The sequence below is a fragment of the Pimephales promelas genome, chromosome 16 (assembly GCF_988280905.1).
Source record: "Pimephales promelas chromosome 16, fPimPro1.hap1.1, whole genome shotgun sequence".
Lineage (NCBI taxonomy): Eukaryota > Metazoa > Chordata > Actinopteri > Cypriniformes > Leuciscidae > Pimephales > Pimephales promelas.
Window position 1 is genome coordinate 22,704,775 of NC_142784.1, and position 18,400 is coordinate 22,723,174.

At 36.4% G+C, this 18,400-nt stretch overlaps 2 protein-coding genes across 3 annotated transcripts; both read left to right on the forward strand.

Moving 5' to 3' along the window:
• Positions 1-87: 87 nt before the first annotated feature.
• Positions 88-2,605, forward strand: rad1 (RAD1 homolog (S. pombe)). 2 transcript variants are annotated; one of them, XM_039670429.2, is made up of 6 exons: positions 88-245; positions 441-654; positions 737-845; positions 923-1,181; positions 1,860-1,958; positions 2,131-2,605. In XM_039670429.2, the coding sequence occupies exons 2-6, from the start codon at positions 460-462 to the stop codon at positions 2,306-2,308; spliced, it is 840 nt and encodes a 279-aa protein (XP_039526363.1). In that variant the 5' UTR covers positions 88-245; positions 441-459; the 3' UTR covers positions 2,309-2,605. The 2 variants fall into 2 exon arrangements, with proteins under 2 accessions (XP_039526363.1, XP_039526364.1); XM_039670430.2 differs by having other exon boundaries at positions 131-330.
• A 6,913-nt stretch (positions 2,606-9,518) lies between these two features.
• On the forward strand, positions 9,519-17,424 carry bbc3 (BCL2 binding component 3). Its single transcript, XM_039671156.2, has 4 exons — positions 9,519-9,697; positions 10,936-11,182; positions 13,371-13,552; positions 16,890-17,424. Exons 2-4 carry the CDS (start codon positions 10,948-10,950, stop codon positions 16,989-16,991), a joined length of 519 nt encoding a protein of 172 aa, XP_039527090.1. The 5' UTR covers positions 9,519-9,697; positions 10,936-10,947; the 3' UTR covers positions 16,992-17,424.
• Positions 17,425-18,400: the final 976 nt, after the last annotated feature.

Consider the following 18,400-nt stretch of genomic DNA (forward strand, 5'->3'; position numbering starts at 1 on the left):
GATTACAGTACAAGTGTGTTATCGTGTGCACAACTTTTAACACGATGACCCCCCCCCCTTCTAATATTGAAAACGTCTGTATTTCAACTCTTCCTGCAGTTCCGCATCAGACCACTGCGGTGCGTGCGAGTTATCGAATGAACAACTAATCAAAACACCAGAAGAAGACTGTGCAGCGGCTACTTAAGGGCGCCAAACTCTAAAAAAAAAGACATGTAACTCTTTATATTTCATATCTATACTTGGTAGGTTAAATATATATATGTATATAACATATACTGTTGATGTTTACAGTTAGTTTTTCCCCAGAGATTGACAGCTTGATCATATGTAGGTATACAGTTTAGTGTAATGTCTCTACTGTTTTCGTATCATCATAATTTGTAAACAGCTATTATAAATTAGTTAGTTAACGTTAGATGTTTTAAATGTCATTACAGATGCTGACAACACAGAAACATGCCCCTGTCAACTCAGTCCCAAGCGGACATTGACCAGTACATTCTGATTGCCAGTTTGGATAACGCAAGGAATCTGTCCAACATCCTGAAAGCCATCTCTTTCAAAGACCATGCTATCTTCAATGCAACACAGAATGGGTTAAAAGTCACTGTAGAGGACTCCAAATGCCTTCAAGCTAATGCTTTCATTCAGGTTGGTGATGGAGGACCGTTTCTGACAGGTTCAGTTGTTAGCAGTTGGGTTTAACCGTGTATTTGTGTGTCTGTTTCCTCAGGCTGACATCTTTCAAGAATACACCATCAAAGAGGATGCAGTTGGGTTTCAGGTTAACTTAACTGTTCTTCTGGATTGCCTAACCATCTTTGGGGCGAGCACAACACCAGGTGTGTATCTCAATGGTTATCCGAGCTTTCTTTTGTAAAATATATTTAACTGATTTCTCTTTTATTGTACCATTGAGGTGTGTGCACTGCCCTGAAAATGTGCTACAATGGCTATGGATATCCGCTGACTTTATTCCTGGAGGAAGGTGGTGTGGTCACCGTGTGCAAGATTAATACACAGGAGCCTGAAGAGCCCATAGACTTTGACTTTTGCAGCACAAATGTGACCAACAAGGTGATTCTGCAGTCTGACAGTCTTAAAGAGGCTTTCTCTGAGCTTGACATGACCAGTGAAGTTCTGCAGATTACTATGTCACCAAGCCATCCTTACTTCAGGTACAGTAATCGTGCACACAACAGATCAGTTTGCCTACACTACTTTTCAAAAGTCAACGTTTTTTTACATTAATTTAAGTCTCTAATCTACAGTATGGTTAAAACAATATATTGTGAAATATCATTACAATTTCAAATAACTGTTTGCTATTTGATTATATTTTAAAATGTTCCTGTGATGGCAAAGCTGTATTTTCAGCATCATTACTCCAGGTTTCAGTGTTACATGGTCCTTCAGAAATGATTCCAATATGCTGATTTGTTGGTCAAGAAACATTACTTATTATCAATGTTAAAAATACAGTATCATATTTTGTAGAAACCTTGATTTCTAGAATTCACTTTCAGGATTCTTTGATAAATAGAAAACATTTATTTTTGAATATAAATATTTTGTGAAATTGTCAATGTCTTTACTGTCTCTTTTGATAAATTGAATGAATTACAAGTAATATTTTCTTGAAGAAAAAAATAGTACTGACCCCTAACGTTTGAACAAGAGTGTATATAAGTGAATCGAGGAATTACTAATGTCAGGTTATTAATTCTAATAAATAATGCCAGCTCCAATTATGCAATCTATTAATTTGGTCTAATGCTGAGTGAAAAATAAATTGTGTTGTTAAGTCAAACTTAAATGTCAATACATATTCATTATTATTTTCCTTTTCACCCTAGATTATCCACATTCGGTAATTCTGGGAATGCCCATTATGATTATCCTAAAGACTCAGACATGATGGAGCTGTTCCAGTGCACTAAATTACAGACCAACAGGTAGGAGGACAGTTTCTGTTTTAGATTGTATTCCCCATCAATCTGAGCTGTGTGTATCTGTGCTAAATTCAGAACTTCATAAAACAAGCTGCTTATGCATGTCAGTGGTAAAAGAAAAACAAAGTTTTTCTGGGTCACTAAGATTTATTTTCTCTTATGTTTGTTCTCAAAGGTATAAGATCTCCCTGTTGAAACCATCTACAAAGGCCTTGGCTCTGTCCTGTAAAGTCTCAGTGAGAACAGACAGCCGAGGCTTTCTCTCTCTACAGTATCTTGTGAGGAACGATGATGGTCAGATTTGTTTTGTGGAATACTATTGCTGCCCTGATGAAGAAGTGGGAGAAGAGTAATTGGAAATGCTTCATATTACTTTTTAACATCTCCATCTTCATAACCGTTTTTGTTTTGTCTGATATTTAGTGTGCACTGACCTCATGGTTCTTTATTCTGATCATTTACGTTCCATGCTTAAATAGAAGCTTAATATAGTTAGAAATAAAAATAGAAAACGTGTGTATTTTGTATTGAATTTGAGACAATACTATGTGTGATCGGCAGAGGGCGACAGAGAAATGCTAATCAGGCCACTGCAAATATTAGGAGTCTAATGTTGGGATTAAGGTTGTAAATAAATGTATATATCTCAAGATTCAAATATCTTTATTGGCATGGTGAAAGAAATCTGTATCTACACTATAGAATACAAATAAGTGTATATATGAAGAGTTCAGATGCAAAAGCCTCTAAATGCCATTTGAAATTTTCTTCTAAAATGACCATTTTTATCAAGCTTGTATATTTAAGTTCAGTAATTTCACTTAAATGACAATTAATAGGTAATCTTCATTGCCATTTAAGTGAAATTACTGAACTTAAATATACAAGCTTGATAAAAATGATCATTTTAGAAGAAAATTTCAAATGGCACTTAGAGGCTTTTGCATCTGAACTCTTCATATATATATATATATATATATATATGTATATATATGTGTGTGTATATATATATATGTGTGTGTATATATATATATATATATATATATATGTGTGTGTGTGTGTATATATATATATATATATATATATATATATATATATATATATATATATATATATAAAACAAGCATGTTTTAGAGAGTGAGAGAATGTCATCCCAAAGATTGTTCCTGGAAAACCCATGTAGTATAACAATGTTACTTTGCTGGGTGTTCATTTTATTTGTCGAATGCGTTGCGAGGCAAACATGCAGTTGAGCAGCAAAGCAGCGCTTGATGTTGATGCTCGCTGACGCACGCACTCCTAACCGAGAGTCCCAGAACAGCGCGCGCGATGCTTGAACTGCCGCCTCGCGACCAATCGCTTCTCCATTCGCAGCTGTCGAGGCAACACTGTTTCCGGGCAGAGGAACATCACAGCAGCAAAACAAGCGAGCTTCTGTCACTCTCTCATCTCAGCGGGATACTGCCCTGACTGATGTATGTCCGAGCTGCTTATAGACGCTGCAGCAAAGCCCACCAATAAAATAGTGTCACATAATCTTTAAGCAAATTAGAGAGTTGTTGTCTAATTTAATGAATGGCATTCCGAGAATCAAGAAGATTTGTTTAAAACATCTTAGGGATTATGCCGAATTTGTCACTATATTGACTACAGGAAGATATTTAAAGGGACATGTTTTGTACATAGTTTTTCAGAGTCTGACCAATGTTTGACGTTTTGCTTTTATGTATTATTCCGCTTGTTGTCAATAAACTACATCTTAGAGCTACACCATTGAACAAAAGTATGGGGTCAGTAAGATATAAAGTTCGTCTAACTTTATTCATCTAATAATCCTTAAGAAAAACAATAAATATTGTTTCTTGAAGAGCAAATCATCATATTAGAATGATTTCTAAAAGATCATGTGACACTGAAGACTGGCGTAGTGATGCTGAAAGTGCAGCTTTGCCATCACAGGAATAAATTACATTTTAAAATATATTAAAATTGTAATCACATTCCACAGTATTACTGTTTGCCTGCAGCCGTGGTGAGCAAAAGAGGCTGTTTTTAAAAACTTTTCAAAAATACTATCGACCCCAAACTTTAGAATGATGGTGTACATCGAAAGTGCAGATGGTAGCAGCTGTGGGCTTATTATCCACAAACTTGGAAAACAATTTATTGCATTTCAGGCATTCTGGTTTACACCATCTGCCAACCTAAAAGTCTTTTCAAGGCCTTTATCTCCAACAACATGCTGGCTATTTTTTCATCAGTTATTGAAAAATTAATTGAATTACCTTAAACAGCTGAAAATATTAGGTCTTCTCAAAATATTTGGAATCATTTCAGGGATTTACTTTCACTTGATCTATAAAGACTGTAACTATCCCTTGCAAAATCACCTAATTTTATGTGCATAAACCATTACTGACCGAACAGACAACAACAACAACATTCAGCGTAACCAAGTAAACACTGTCTACAGACCAAGACAAGGAGTATCATTTGATAAGGGTGAGCAACTTGATCCTGCTATCGATGTTCCGACAGGTGATGTCAGTCTCTTTAAACACAAGCTTGCTCTATGATGAAGATGGGGATCCTCTACCCATTCCTCAGATAAACAATCGAGCGCTGACCCATTATTTGATGTCTGGACTTACCAGTGAATCAAGTGGTGTCAGGTTCTGGGTTTTGCAAACACAAACTCGGCAATGACCTAATTGTTGTGACACTCCAACAATTATCAACAAGAGAGCCCATGGGAGGTGAAGAGAAGGTGCACGGCTTTCAGCACGCCGTCACTAGGGACAGTGAGTCATCATATTGTCTGTTGTTACACTATAAATTAGAAGAAGAAATGTGTGCACTACGTAACCTTTAATACTGTTAATAAAACTTAATGGGTTTAAACACTTTTTAGGGTCAACTTGAAACTAATTCTACACCAATAGTGGATAAAAACTCAACATCTAATATGTAATGTCTGACTTTCCACAAAACAACTGACCATGAAATTGATAAGCCAACAAAAGCGCAGCACCGACTCCTGCTTAGTCAGCTGAAAGGAACCCTGAAATGGGAAACTCTGCAGTGCATAAACATGATTTGAGTAAAACATTCCTTCACTTTGTGTTAAAAATAACCAACCTTATCAAGCCATTGTTTTGGGACTGTGGATGTCACACGGGGTCATGTTTGCAACAGCTGGCCTTAACAGCCCTCTCCAATCCACCCCCAAACCCATTAATACTGCTCTCCTTCTGCCTCAGCTTGCAACCATGTGTGAAATGATCCTTGATGATGGAGATGAGGTAATGCCTTCAGCAGCTCTGACATCACTATAGCCTTTCCCAATTGACCGGCACTAGGACAATGAGCTTTTTGTCTTACACTACCTTTCATTAGGAGAAAAGGATGAACATGACACCTGTGAGTGGTTTAAAGAGCTGATATTGCCATTTTAAGCACATATATACATACAAATTTGTACATCACATATTAAATGCTGATAAAATTGACCTTTTATCCACTAACTAATTCTCTAAGTTGTGTCTAAAATTAGTAATTGAATGTGTCATTATGTATGTAGTGCTGATACACACATGCTTTATATGAAGAGTTCAGATGCAAAAGCCTCTAAATGCCATTTGAAATTTTCTTCTTTAATGATGATTTTTATCAAACTTGTATATTTAAGTTCAGTAATTTCACTTAAATAGCAATGATAATTACCTATTAATTGTTATTTAAGTGAAATTACTGAACTTAAATACATAAGTTTGATAAAAATCATCATTTCCAAATGGCATTTAGAGGCTTTTGCATCTGAACTCTTCATATATTTAAACAAATGTATATATATATATATATATATATAGTAGTGCTGTCAAATCGATTAATCGCATCTAACAAACGTTTTTGTTTGCATAATATATTTATGTGTATATATATTAATATTACTATTGCATACACATATTTATACACATATATAAGTCTATACACAGACATGCACACATATATAACTATAATAATATATACATGCATGTATTATGTAAACAAACAGTTTTATGTTAAATGCAATTAATCAATTTGTATTTGTACAAGGCTATTTATGTATATAATACACACACACACACACACACACACACACACACACATATATATATATATATTATATAGGCCTATAGATAGATGCATTATACTATATTTTTTGCAGTGTAATAATTAGCATATGTTCAATTAAATATGGCATGGTCTAATGGGCAATATGAGTAATTCTAACAAACAATGAATCGCGATCTTGTAGGTTTCTCTAATTAATCTGAAGTAGAGCCTATAATCAGAGGAATCCTACAGCACTAATGTCAACAGTTTAATGTGGTTGCAAGAAACATGCCCATAGTGGTACACAAAACATGTTGTTCTCTGTTAGTTCCTTTTTTTTTTTTTTTTTTTACAATCCTAAGTAAACACTCACAAATGTGACTGAAACTGGTTTTCAAAAATGTGCTCTCACTTCTGTTTCTTTATTGAGAATATTTATGAAAAAAACAAACAATAAACTTATGTGATCATCTTTGCTTGATATGTAATGATTTGCTGCTTTTAGTGTAGGTGATTTGGATCCTTATGACATTCATATCATGTAATCAATTAAGAGTAATTTTCAATCATGGCTGAACGAGAATCAGGAAGCTTGCATATTTTCCATTCTCCTTTTCCCTTTGATATTGTGACATGCAGATTGACCAATTTCTGCCACAATCATGGAGCTTGGCGCACAGAATAACAATATGACCACAGTCGATAACCACTTTTCACATGGCAGTTAAATGCAAGCACAGACTGGTTGTTTGCTAGCCTTCTAGACCTGCGGATCCCGGGTCTGTCACTCACCACCCTCCCATTACCTTGAAGGGTGGCAGCTCCGACCCTGCACCACCAATAGGGACTGTTTATCAGGCAATTAAGGTGACAACAATGAAAACTAATATGTAAAAATATGGAATGGGAGATGGACGAGCAGTGCTCGAGACAGGTTTATCAGATACGGTGAAGTATGAAGGAAGGAGGGGGTAAAGTAAAGGATGATGTCACCAGAACAAAGTAAATTTGAGCCTCGCTCTTGTGTCTCGTGTTTTCACACTCACACCCACGTGGACGTTGTGTTTTGGTAACGTATGTAGCCGTTGCAGTGTCACAGAAACACATGATCTCTTCTCTATCAGGTAGTGAACTTTGGTAATGAACTTATTGTTCTCAGCTGTCATGTGGACACAGGAGGGAAAAGTTATTTATTTACAGTAAAAAGAGTCTTTTGTGTCATTGTGCTGAGATGGAAATGAGCATGTTACTGTTTGGCCATTGAGCTTTGTATCAATTGTTCATATTTATGTCATAGAGGACTGTATGTACTCAGTGGCCAAACCTCAGGGTAAAAACCACAAGTAAAACAATGTACCCTGCATATACCACTGTACCAATAATAAAATAAAATGAATATAAATACATTTAAAAGAATATTTTTGAAATATTGCAGTAGTCTGTTTTTATACAAATTTTGTATAGGCCTTTCTTTTTTTTTTTTTACAAGACTACTTATTTATCAATAGGCCTATTCATTTTATTTTATTTCTATCACAATAAAGACTATCTACACTCTTGTCTACACCACTAACTAGGCTATGCATTTAACATGAGGCGACTGATAAAGATTTTGCCATCCTAGAGCAGTCTGCGTGGGGCTGTATGCCCAGACATGTACCTGAATGGGGATTCCCCTCCACACAGTCCTTGCATCTGCTGTGTGTGGGACAGGAGCTCTCCATCTATATCCATGAAGTTAAGCTCCCCATCATGCGCAGGACATCAGCATTTAAACAATACATGCAGTCGGAAGCTGCTGGAGAGGTCAAAGGGGATGAAAGAAACGGCCGGGGGGGATTCCGTATTCAATTTACAATACGTTATCAGCGCTGTGTTCATCGATCATTAGCAAAGAACAAAGAGTGACTAACGAATTTACTATAGCCTATGTGATTATTTCGAAGTTTATGTATTATTAGTGAATGTTGAACGATACACTTATTCAATTAGCATATTAGCCATCTTATGCATGACGTAAGATGGCTAATATGCTAAGGAGGAAATATCGCAAAGGAGGAAACAATAAACATATAATTTTAATGATAATAATTTTTTAATGATAACAACTCTCTCTATCTCTCTCTCTCTCTCTCTCTCTCTCTCTCTCTCTCTATATATATATATATATATATAATAATTCTTTAAACAATGTTATCGAGAAAAAAATTATGCTTAGTAGCAAACTGTAATATTTTTGTGCATACTCACTGCATATATCCCTACTGGACATTTGAACGTAAAATCTGAGTATGAAATCTGATATTACTGAAATGACAAATAAAAAAATAATATTTGAAAAATGTTCCTTTATATTTTTTCATGTTTCAGGTTTTACTCACTGATCTTTATAATGACATTAGTCATGCTATATATATCAGTGGTTTTACTTAATTTTCCTCAGTGTTGCAAAATAAACAAAAACAAACAACATATGTTGGCTACTGCACGTGAAATTTCGAACTAACAGGTTTTAACCAAAAAAAAAAAAAAAAAAAAAAAAGGATTGTTGGGCGATATAAGGTCCATTAAATAAACAGGAGCTAATAACCATTTAGGGCTTTATAGGTATACAGTATAATACTTTGTAATTGATACAGAACTTAATCAGTGTAGAGATGATAAAAATGGTGTTGTTTGATCATATTTTCTTGACCTAGTAACTCCAGCAGCTGCATTTTGCACTAACTGTAGCTTGTTTATTGAGGATGCAAGACAACCAGCTAATAAAGCATTACAGTAATAATCTCTAAAGGTCATGACTGCATGAACTAACTTTTCTGTATCAGAAACAGATAGCATGTTACAATGTTTCCAAGATGGATATGTAAGCTATATAGAAAGGCTATCATAGCGTCAAATGTCAAACGTTGGCTAATCATAGATTTAAAAGCGTGGATCAAGTTTCAGTGGGTTAAAAATGCATATGAAAAATGACAATTATGCATATTAAATATTTTTCAGTGTGCACTGTATTTGCACATCGAACTTAAACTTGTTGCTTTTCTAAAGGCACATTTAGTGCGCTGTTCTATGTTATATATTTTACTATTATGTCACTTTATTGTATTTTGCTGTATGCAATATTCTATTCAAAACGTACGTCAACAGAACGATGACAATCATTGACAAGATCTCACACTGAGGACAGCACGCTCAGTACATACTACAGCAACGCTACTCCCATTGGCAATAAACAAACAACAATGGGCGTGCAAGGGCTGGTGGTTCCTGTGCTGTCTCGAGTCTCGACTGCTCGTGCGTGCGTGTGTGTGTGTGTGTGTGTGTGTTTACATTGTCTCTCGCCACGCCCCTGATGATGAGCATGTCAGGACTTGTTATTAGACTCTTAGAGGGTGTGTCCAAAAGCCAGCACTTCGCGGGAGTGAAAGCAACTCGCTGTCATCATAACCCTTCAGTTTACAACCTCACGAGCACACGGCTAATGACGAATCCCATGAATTGACACACTATTCTTTCCTGCAGTTTGTGGAATAACATGAACGGATATTTCACGAAGTCTTTTTGAAGCACGCACGACACATATCTGGTGTCAGAGGATAACAACCCTGGAAAAACATTTACTTACTTGCAACACATTTTTGAAGGTAAGCCTAAATGTCTTTTGAACATGCATCTCTTTGTTTTTTACAGTGGTCGGTGAAAATGACCTATTTGACAGCCAGTAAATGTGGCACATTACTGCTCATTAATGATGCACAAACATTATTTAAATGACAGAATCAACCAAACTGCATTAGGTTACACGAATAAAAATCATTAGCCTAGAATTTTTTTTTTTTTTCATTTTAGATCAGATATTTGCTAACAACGTTACCATTTTTTTACAGTTTGTGTAAAAATGGGGTTCGATGTTGTCCTCCCCTGTTTAAAATGTTCAGTTTATTATGGAAATGGTGTTTTGGAAATTACAGTTGGTTTCTAGCTGGTCTGGGCTGCTCGTTTGTTCAGGTGCAAGCTGCTAGACCAATACCAGGTGGTCAGTCAAGCTGTTAGTAGTATCTAGTATACTAGTATCTGGTCAACCAACAAATAAACAGCTTGGACCGTCTTAGACCAGCTAAAAAACCAGCTAACTTGCCATGTTGCAAAACAGAAGTAGCATATCTGCTTATGTTGGAAGAAGGGATTTTGCTAATGTTCCAGTACTGCATAACCGGCTATTTGTGTAATAGAACAAGCATTGAAACTATGCTGCTATATCAAAGAACTGCCAGTTTCCAAAAACGTCCACCTCTTCAAATCTTTAACCTTGCATCACTCAACAAGTCACCGGCTGAGCGTTTGTTGGTGCCACTTTTCCGACGCTTCATAATTTCCACGTTCACAACATAAGCCCTTTTTGCCAATTGAGAAAAAATGATAAAATCATAGTCAATGTCGTAATTAGGAAAATGTAATATGTATTCCAGTGGAATTAAGCTTTTTAAATGCACTGAGTGTTAGCGCAAGATTGTGTTAAAGCGCGCGAGATGCTGTGTGTGACATCGCGTGCACGGATTTGTTTACAAACACATTCGTGAGCACGAGGCTGCAGTTTCTGCCATCTTGTGGACGCTCAAAATATAGGTTGCTAGGTCAAATAAGAAAAAAAAATGTTTTGATTTTCTTACTTTTAATTGTTATTATTATTAATTCCATAAGTCAAAATTATTTTCATCTTTATTTGGTCTATAGAGTTGAATAATTTTGAATGTGTTCCCCTTAAGATTTACATGCAATTATATGATGTCATTTTTGTCCAGCTGCATTTTTAAACAAACCAGGTGACGTTCAAACTGGTCAGATGTTTTCTTTAACATTTTTCCTCTCGTCTCGTGTCAAGGCCGTAACGGGTATGGCCCGACCAGAGATGGAAAGCAAGGTGGCTGATTGCAACCCCGGAGCACCGAACAGCTGCAGGATGGAGGTGATATGGCCCAACGGCAGCATCATTCAGCCCTGCCACCGGCACCGACCCATTGTCACACAGACCACCACTGTCTCCCCACCACTACCCCACATCCCAACACAAGATGCCTTCAGCTCAGACAGTGTCCAGCAGCAGGACTGTCTACTCAGGGATATTTCAGGCAAGGCGTTACAACATAGAGATCATGCTTGTGAAATGTTGTTTATGTGATGTGCGTCAGTGCATGGTGGAAATCATTAGCATAATATATTTAAATGAGATTCAGAAGACAAAATCAATGGCTTTGGCTCCAAGCATTAAAATGCAGCAGGACATGCGTGCCCTCCCCTCCCCAGTGAGAGAGCTCAGGCATGTTTAGACATGTTATTTGCTGTTGGCTTCCTGTCAAGTGCTGCTCAGTCCACAATGGCAGCCTGTCACTGAGAATCACGCATCGTCTCAATGTTGTGGTTTCTCTCACTCCTTCCGCTCTCTATTCCTCATATTTTTAAACTAACTTTAGCAATCATTTAACCTTATCTGACACTTCTGCTGACACTCCTCCTTAAAGGCTTTCCTCACTGGCTGATAGCCTGTCCCTGGTCCCTCCCTGTCCTCCAACTGTCCACCCTATCCCAGCCCACCCCTCATTCCTGTCCACCAATGACTGGATTTCAGCTCAGGCTGCGCCGGCTTGCAGTTACCCTGGCAACAAGCCAGAACTCCCGCTTTCTCAAGTCACCTGCGCCGAGGATCAGCGGATTCTCATGGCTGCAGCACTAATCCTCTCCGCGGAGGCATTTTCTCAGTGCGCTAAGCAAGAAACAGATTTATCATGTTTACTTCAAATTTATCTTTAACAACACCAGTCCTTTAATAACACTGTTAAATGTAATAACATTTAGTATAGACTTTAGACTTGTCCTTGTGACATGTATCCCAGTGAAATGGTGACTTGAATGAAGAAAAAGAAAAAATATTGCGGTACTTGATTCTGTTCATAGGAGAGTCTTTTTAATTAAAAAAATAATAATTAGTGCACATTTACTTAAAAAAATAGTGTACAGATAAATCATTGCAATTTCATAGAAAAATATGAATTGCCCATTTTAATTTCATGGTGATTTTTAACAAGCTATTAAAGGGCGGGATGTTATGCCATGTTGAAATAGCAGTACTTGTTTTTCAAAGGTGATACATATTATTGCTTTCCACCTTATGAATACGGATTTGAAGTTTCCATTCAATCAATAAAAGATGATGAGTTGTCATATATTTAATCAGATTAGTATTGATGCTACTGTAACAGAATGTGAAAGTCAAATAGGACATAACATGACCTAACAAAACAAACATAACAAAAGTTACTTAAACGAATAGAGAATTGCTATTCTAAGCTCTGTTGAATCTGTATTTGGTTAGATTGTCCACTCCTTTGCATGTCTGCCTGTTAAATAGTAGAACAGTCCCATTTATCTCAGTTTGTTATGAGAACACTGTTAACATTTTTGCAGTGGTACACTTTTACTCAAAGTAGTAACTCTAAATGAACTTAGGGACTAGTTTGACAGTATCTATCAGATTGTATGACAACAAGGGATGTTTTATTGACAAAGTTTGGGAGGAGCACGTTCAGATAATTAACACGGGTGGAGAGCACCCCGGACAGCACGCCAAATACGCATTGAACTTTACTCCCTCTAATTATATTTAAGTGTGACTGTGAACTTGTGAAATGATGATTAGCAGTGGATCAGTTGCATACAATTGCACACAAACAGTAATCTTAAACAACCAGAAGTGGGGTTGCATTTAGTTGAAGAACTCAAATAAAGTCTTAAGTATACTTCAGCCGTCCGCTACTCGCACTGTTCAGGTAACAACAATTTTGTCATCAGGAGGGTCCGCGCACGTCTATTGATTTTTTTTTTTTCATTAAACTTCTATTAATTAATTAATAATTTTAATGCTTTTTAAAAGTTAAAATGTTAGGGTGATGTGAAGAAAAGAATTTCAAATATAATTTTTAATTAAATATACTTGTTTTTATGTCTACCAAATTATAGTCATGTGGTGCAGATCCTTACACGATAATCATACAGAGAGGACAGACTTTCATGACTGTAAAAATAATGTCAATAAGTCTCATAAAGTAACAGATTTTTCATGTTTTTTTAATTAGGACAAGGTCAGTTCATGTTGTGTGCCTCCCCCCAAAAATATTATATTTATCAATTAAACATTTATAAATAAAGAAATATTTTTACTTGGAAAAATTGTTAAATCCTTTTTGAAAGATTATCTACACTCATCTTTTCAGGGAATTGTGTGCAGTCGATAATATTTGTACTCGTATTGTTTTTATTTAGGTACAGAACAGGAAGTTCCCCTGCCTGATGTGCTAGCAGACAACCAGAGCTCCTCAGAAGACTCGACGTCCAGCAGCTCTGCCGCGGAGGACAACCCCAGGCTGGAGGAGCAGGCGGTCGAGAGGGTGGCCCTACAGCTGAGGATCATCGGAGACCAGATGAACGATGTTTTTCTTCAGAGGGTGAGGATCACGTTTGTCTAGTTGCAACAGTTTAAATATGCCAAAGCGTCATTAAGTGTGATAAAGTCAACAGGCTTGTGCAGGGCAGTGTCTGTTTGTTAATATGAGCGAGTGTGGCAGGGCGTGCACAAATGTAGCCTCCAGTGGGTCTTTTTGTAAATGGATCAATATGATATTCACAATCCTGTAGTGAGTGTTGTGACTGGAGTCGAGTTTCCAGTTGTGGTTGAACTTAATAACCTTCCCTCCCTCTCTCCCCGCTCTGGATCCCTGTTGTATCGCGTGAGGAGCTAGTCTGTGAAGCGAGCAGGAGTAAACATAGGCTAATCCACCTCCCCCCCTCCTTTCCTCAGACAAACACCCATGACGTCACTGCTTTGCCTCTTTGCTCTTTGATTTACTTATGTTTAAGTGTGTGCCCCACTTTCCTCATTTTTAGCAAGAGTCAATCGTTTTGTTTTCTCAGTAAGAGTCAACTCGTCCCAGATTCCCGTACATGCTAACACACCTGCACTGACACACGCGATGCAATAAAACTAGTATGTCTCGTTGTGGTCATGTGAGCATGCGACCTGTCGTGTGGCCTCACTGAACTCTGATACCAGTATGTTTTTACTGGATGAAGGCTTTGTTTACTGTGTCTGGCAAAAGAATGACATGACAGGGACTTCCCTAAACGGAGCAGTGCAACAATTGTGCTGTATACGTGCTCACAAAACCGTTCTCTTTCACCGTAACATGTGAGACCGCCGGACCATAGATCCTCCTCCCACTCTCTTGAACTGTCTGCCTTGGTCCCTACAGTTGTCCAGACTCTTTCTCTTAGACTCAACTGTAACCGTGTCTTGAAGATTGGGGGGGGGGGGATTACATTTTTGTTTATAAAGCATAAAGAAATAGAACAGTGAAGGAAGTTCTAGGTGTAAATTTTTGTTTGTTTTTTGCAAATAATATTTGAATTACTTTGAAGTTGAACTCATGAACTTTTATTTTATTGCCTAATATGTTGAAAACCTAAAACGTGTGTTGTCACGTCACACTCCGTTAGGAATTACATGAATCATAAATGCGTATTTACAATTCAAAACGTCCATATTTGAGAAAAATGTCAAGTAGTTTGGATGGGGTGAGGGACAATTTGAGGGCCATTTCTAATTGTTGGTGGGGAGACTTGTCCCACTCAATGGTCCCGGTCTATGGTCACGGCCCTAGTTAGACTCCAAATTCCCATTTTTATTCCAAAATTTTCATGAAATCATGGAAATTAATCAAATATTTTGTAAATATAATTTGTTAATAAATGTTTTTATTTATTTAATATAAATTATTTAATATATTATTTTATATAACTTTTAAAAATATGGAAATATATTAAACTATTCATTTATATTAAATATGTATTTTATCATATATATTTAATATAGTATGTTAATCATGGGAATTAATTAATAAGTCTTTAAAAATGAAATTTCTATAGGAAATATAATTTGTTAATAAATGTTTTTGTTATATTATCAAAATATATTTAACTATTAAATTATATTAAATATATATTGTAATACAATATATTATTTACAATATGTTATATAGTATATTAATCATATTAAATAAATAAAATCTTTAAAAAACTTTTGTAATATAATATTTATTTATAGTAATTACATGTAGTATATTAGTTCTTAAAATCTTACATAATATTAGTCATTTTCAGCTTTTAATTTATCTTAGGTAACAGATGGCAAAAAGATTGGATATGTTTCAAAATATTGGATCTGTGCAACGTAAATGAAGCCTTTAAGACATGCTGTTAATAATTTAAGCAACAAAATTGACAGGAAAACCACACAGCTCCTTAATATATTTTTTTGTTCTTTAGTACTGTTTACTTGTGTTATTATTTGAAGCATTGTTAAATTGTCAAACTTTGTTTTAACTTAATTAGTTAGTATTTAAGCTTTTAAATAAACATGTTTTTTAGCATAATGGTTTATGCTTTAGTAACAAAAACTTTAAATGTGCATTTTTATATAGGAAATTCATTGGTCGAAGGATGTAGTCACCCTGACCGCCACAATAATGTGTCCCATCTTGCACCTTTTTCTGCGTTTAGCTCATTCTTCTACTCTCACTCTCTTGTTTTCCCTCATTCACTTGATCCCCCCCCCCCCCCTCCCATGCAGAGTTATTTTTAGCGGATGACTCATAGCAGCTGTTGAGGAGTAATGTGCTGCCTCTCCTGACTCCTCTGTGTAGATATTGTCTGTCTGACACTGCCTCACCCCACCTTGTGTCTGTGCTCACACACATCTGTGCTAACATAAACCTTTACACTCACTCCCACTCAAACACATCGTCACAAAAGTCGAAGCAATTACCTCACGGCTGCTGTAGGATAGTTGAGGTGGAAAAAGCTAATAATTACACAAAGTTTCGAAATTCAGTTTCCAAACGGGGAAGGAACTAAGACACAGACCTCAAATCGACTTTTCCAGAGTCTTTTGCTTCATGCCATTGTGACAAAAACAAGTATTTAATAGTATTTACAAGAAGTTCTTAATAGTATTGAATGTACACTTTGTAGTGTACTGTACTTTAAAAGTATATTGTTAAACAAGCTGTATTTGCAGATAGTATAATATTAATGATATAAAAGATCATTTAATTGTATTAAAAGACACTTTCGAGACTTTTTATGTCTTAAAAAGTTTTATTTTAAAGTACATTTTAAATCATAATGTTTTAATAATCTCTTATAATGCTTTAAAGAGGTAAACTTATTTTGATGTGTTGAATAAGATACTAAACCACATTTTAAATGTTCTAAGTATCAATAGAAATGACATTGAAGTAGTTTTTAGTTTAATATACTAATGTCAGTACATTTGGCTGTACATTTTAACCATATTTCAAAGAAAATTAAATATAAAGCGAGGGTAGTCAATGTTTTTCATAAACAGTTTTTGTTATACTGGTTGAAAGTCTCTTCGCGTCCTGATATAAATTAATAATAGAAGTCATCTAAATTTTTTAAAATGTACTTATATCTTCTGTGGAACTCTTAGGACCAAAAATCACTGAATTTGGTCCAAAAGTTCCCATTTTTAAAGTACATTATTCCCCACTTCTTAAAAGTATGCTAAGTTCACTTCTTTTTCACAAAGGTAGGCAGATGATTAGAGCAATATCTGAAATCTAAGTAGGTCGTCTGTTTCTTTTTACAGTCCCTGAGTGCTTTGCAATGTACAAAAACAAGTTTTAGTGATTCTTATTTTCCCTTACACATTTTGTATTGCATGTAACAGATGATGAGCTCATTCTCCTCTCATCTTTGTTTCAGAATGCTGACCCACGCTGGCAAAACTGGAGGGGCCTGTACCACGGGTTCGTCGCATTCGTCGCCGACACCATCAATGCTTTCTACCAGCACGGGTTCAGATAAACAGACGGGTTACGTCACAGGAAGAGTGCAGGCGCTCTCCTGCCGACCACTTAAAGACTCTGGGACTTTTCTGCGGGATCAGATGTCACGTTTGGTTGTTAATTTGTGTTTTTTTATTTGTTTGTTTTGTCATCTTTTTTCATGGATTCTCATGTAGCATAGTGACTGAAGCGTGTGTCCCAGTAGAGATGTCAGTGGGAGTGCGTGGCTCTCGGTGCGTTTGCATACTCCTCTGCAACTAACTGCAATGCTGTGAAGTTACATTAAGCCCGGGTCGCTCTCAAGCAAACAGAGTGATTAGATCTGCACAGCGCCTCGGGCCCAGAAGTACTTTATGTGTCATGGGTTTTCCTCTCAGCCGCCTTACAGGAGCAATAACTGCGCTGCACTATCAGTCACCAGTAGCGCAGGGCGCGCACCCGCACACCATTAATGGGAAACGGGCGATGATTATTAAGATAATGGAATGCTCTCATACTTTATTAATGGAGCACAGTTGGACCGTGCCTTGCTAACATCCTTCTTGAACCCTTCCTTTACTAAAGCCATCAGGGACAATCAGCTGATAGTGTGCGGGTAAACCGGCCCTGTTGCCCCCCTTACCTGAATCGACACTTGGGGACACAAATTTGCCACTTAATTCAAAGATTGGTCACCTCCAATGGAGGTACAGGAGTGAGGCTGGAAGCCTTGTGGGAAAGCCAGACCACTATTATCAAAATGGCTGGAGAGCAGTGTTAATATTTGTTAATATTAATGGATTAAACATGTACATATTTTGTGAGGAAAAAAAGGACCGGATAGGATAGAATAAACAGGGAGTTTTGTTTCTTACGTATTTTGTATATTTTGATGAAATGACCTTAAAGTACTTAACATTAAGTTCCTTTTTTCGGTTTGAGATTTGTTTTGTTCTGGAAACATTTTTTTGGACCAACACTGGAAGCAGTTGTTCTAAAATCCAGTGGATTTCTACTTGCATTTTATTTAGATTTGAATATCTGGAGTCCTGCAAAGAAAAAAAAAAGTGAAAATCCCCATGAAATGTACTTTTCGCAGATAATTCTCAATTAAATATTTGAGAAGCACAAGCTAATTTATTTTGTATGTCCTTCTTTTGATGATTTATATTCATTTTTCAAGTGGATTAAATAAGCATGGAGATATTCATTAGTGTTGTGTTTTATGGACCAAATATCTCTGAAGGTTGTGAGAAAAATCCATTTGTATTTTCTGCTGTAACTTATTTGTCTACAAAAAGAACTAAACTGAGCCAAACTTCAATCATACTTGAACGAGTTTGTTCTCTATAGCAGTCTTCGGGCGGTTATTGTTTCTCAGTGGGACATAAGCTATTTTCAGCATTTATAGGTTAGCTTGTGACTTTATTGATGTCCGAATCCAGGGGC

Bases quoted from the DNA above. Each gene is read 5' to 3' on its own strand.
- rad1 (XM_039670429.2), top strand. From the start codon at position 460: ATGCCCCTGTCAACTCAGTCCCAAGCGGACATTGACCAGTACATTCTG. The intron at 655-736 runs GTTGGTGATGGA...CTGTTTCCTCAG, and splicing joins AAGCTAATGCTTTCATTCAG to GCTGACATCTTTCAAGAATA. The intron at 846-922 runs GTGTGTATCTCA...TGTACCATTGAG, and splicing joins TGGGGCGAGCACAACACCAG to GTGTGTGCACTGCCCTGAAA.
- bbc3 (XM_039671156.2), top strand. From the start codon at position 10,948: ATGGCCCGACCAGAGATGGAAAGCAAGGTGGCTGATTGCAACCCCGGA. The intron at 11,183-13,370 runs GCAAGGCGTTAC...GTTTTTATTTAG, and splicing joins TCTACTCAGGGATATTTCAG to GTACAGAACAGGAAGTTCCC. The intron at 13,553-16,889 runs GTGAGGATCACG...TCTTTGTTTCAG, and splicing joins ACGATGTTTTTCTTCAGAGG to AATGCTGACCCACGCTGGCA.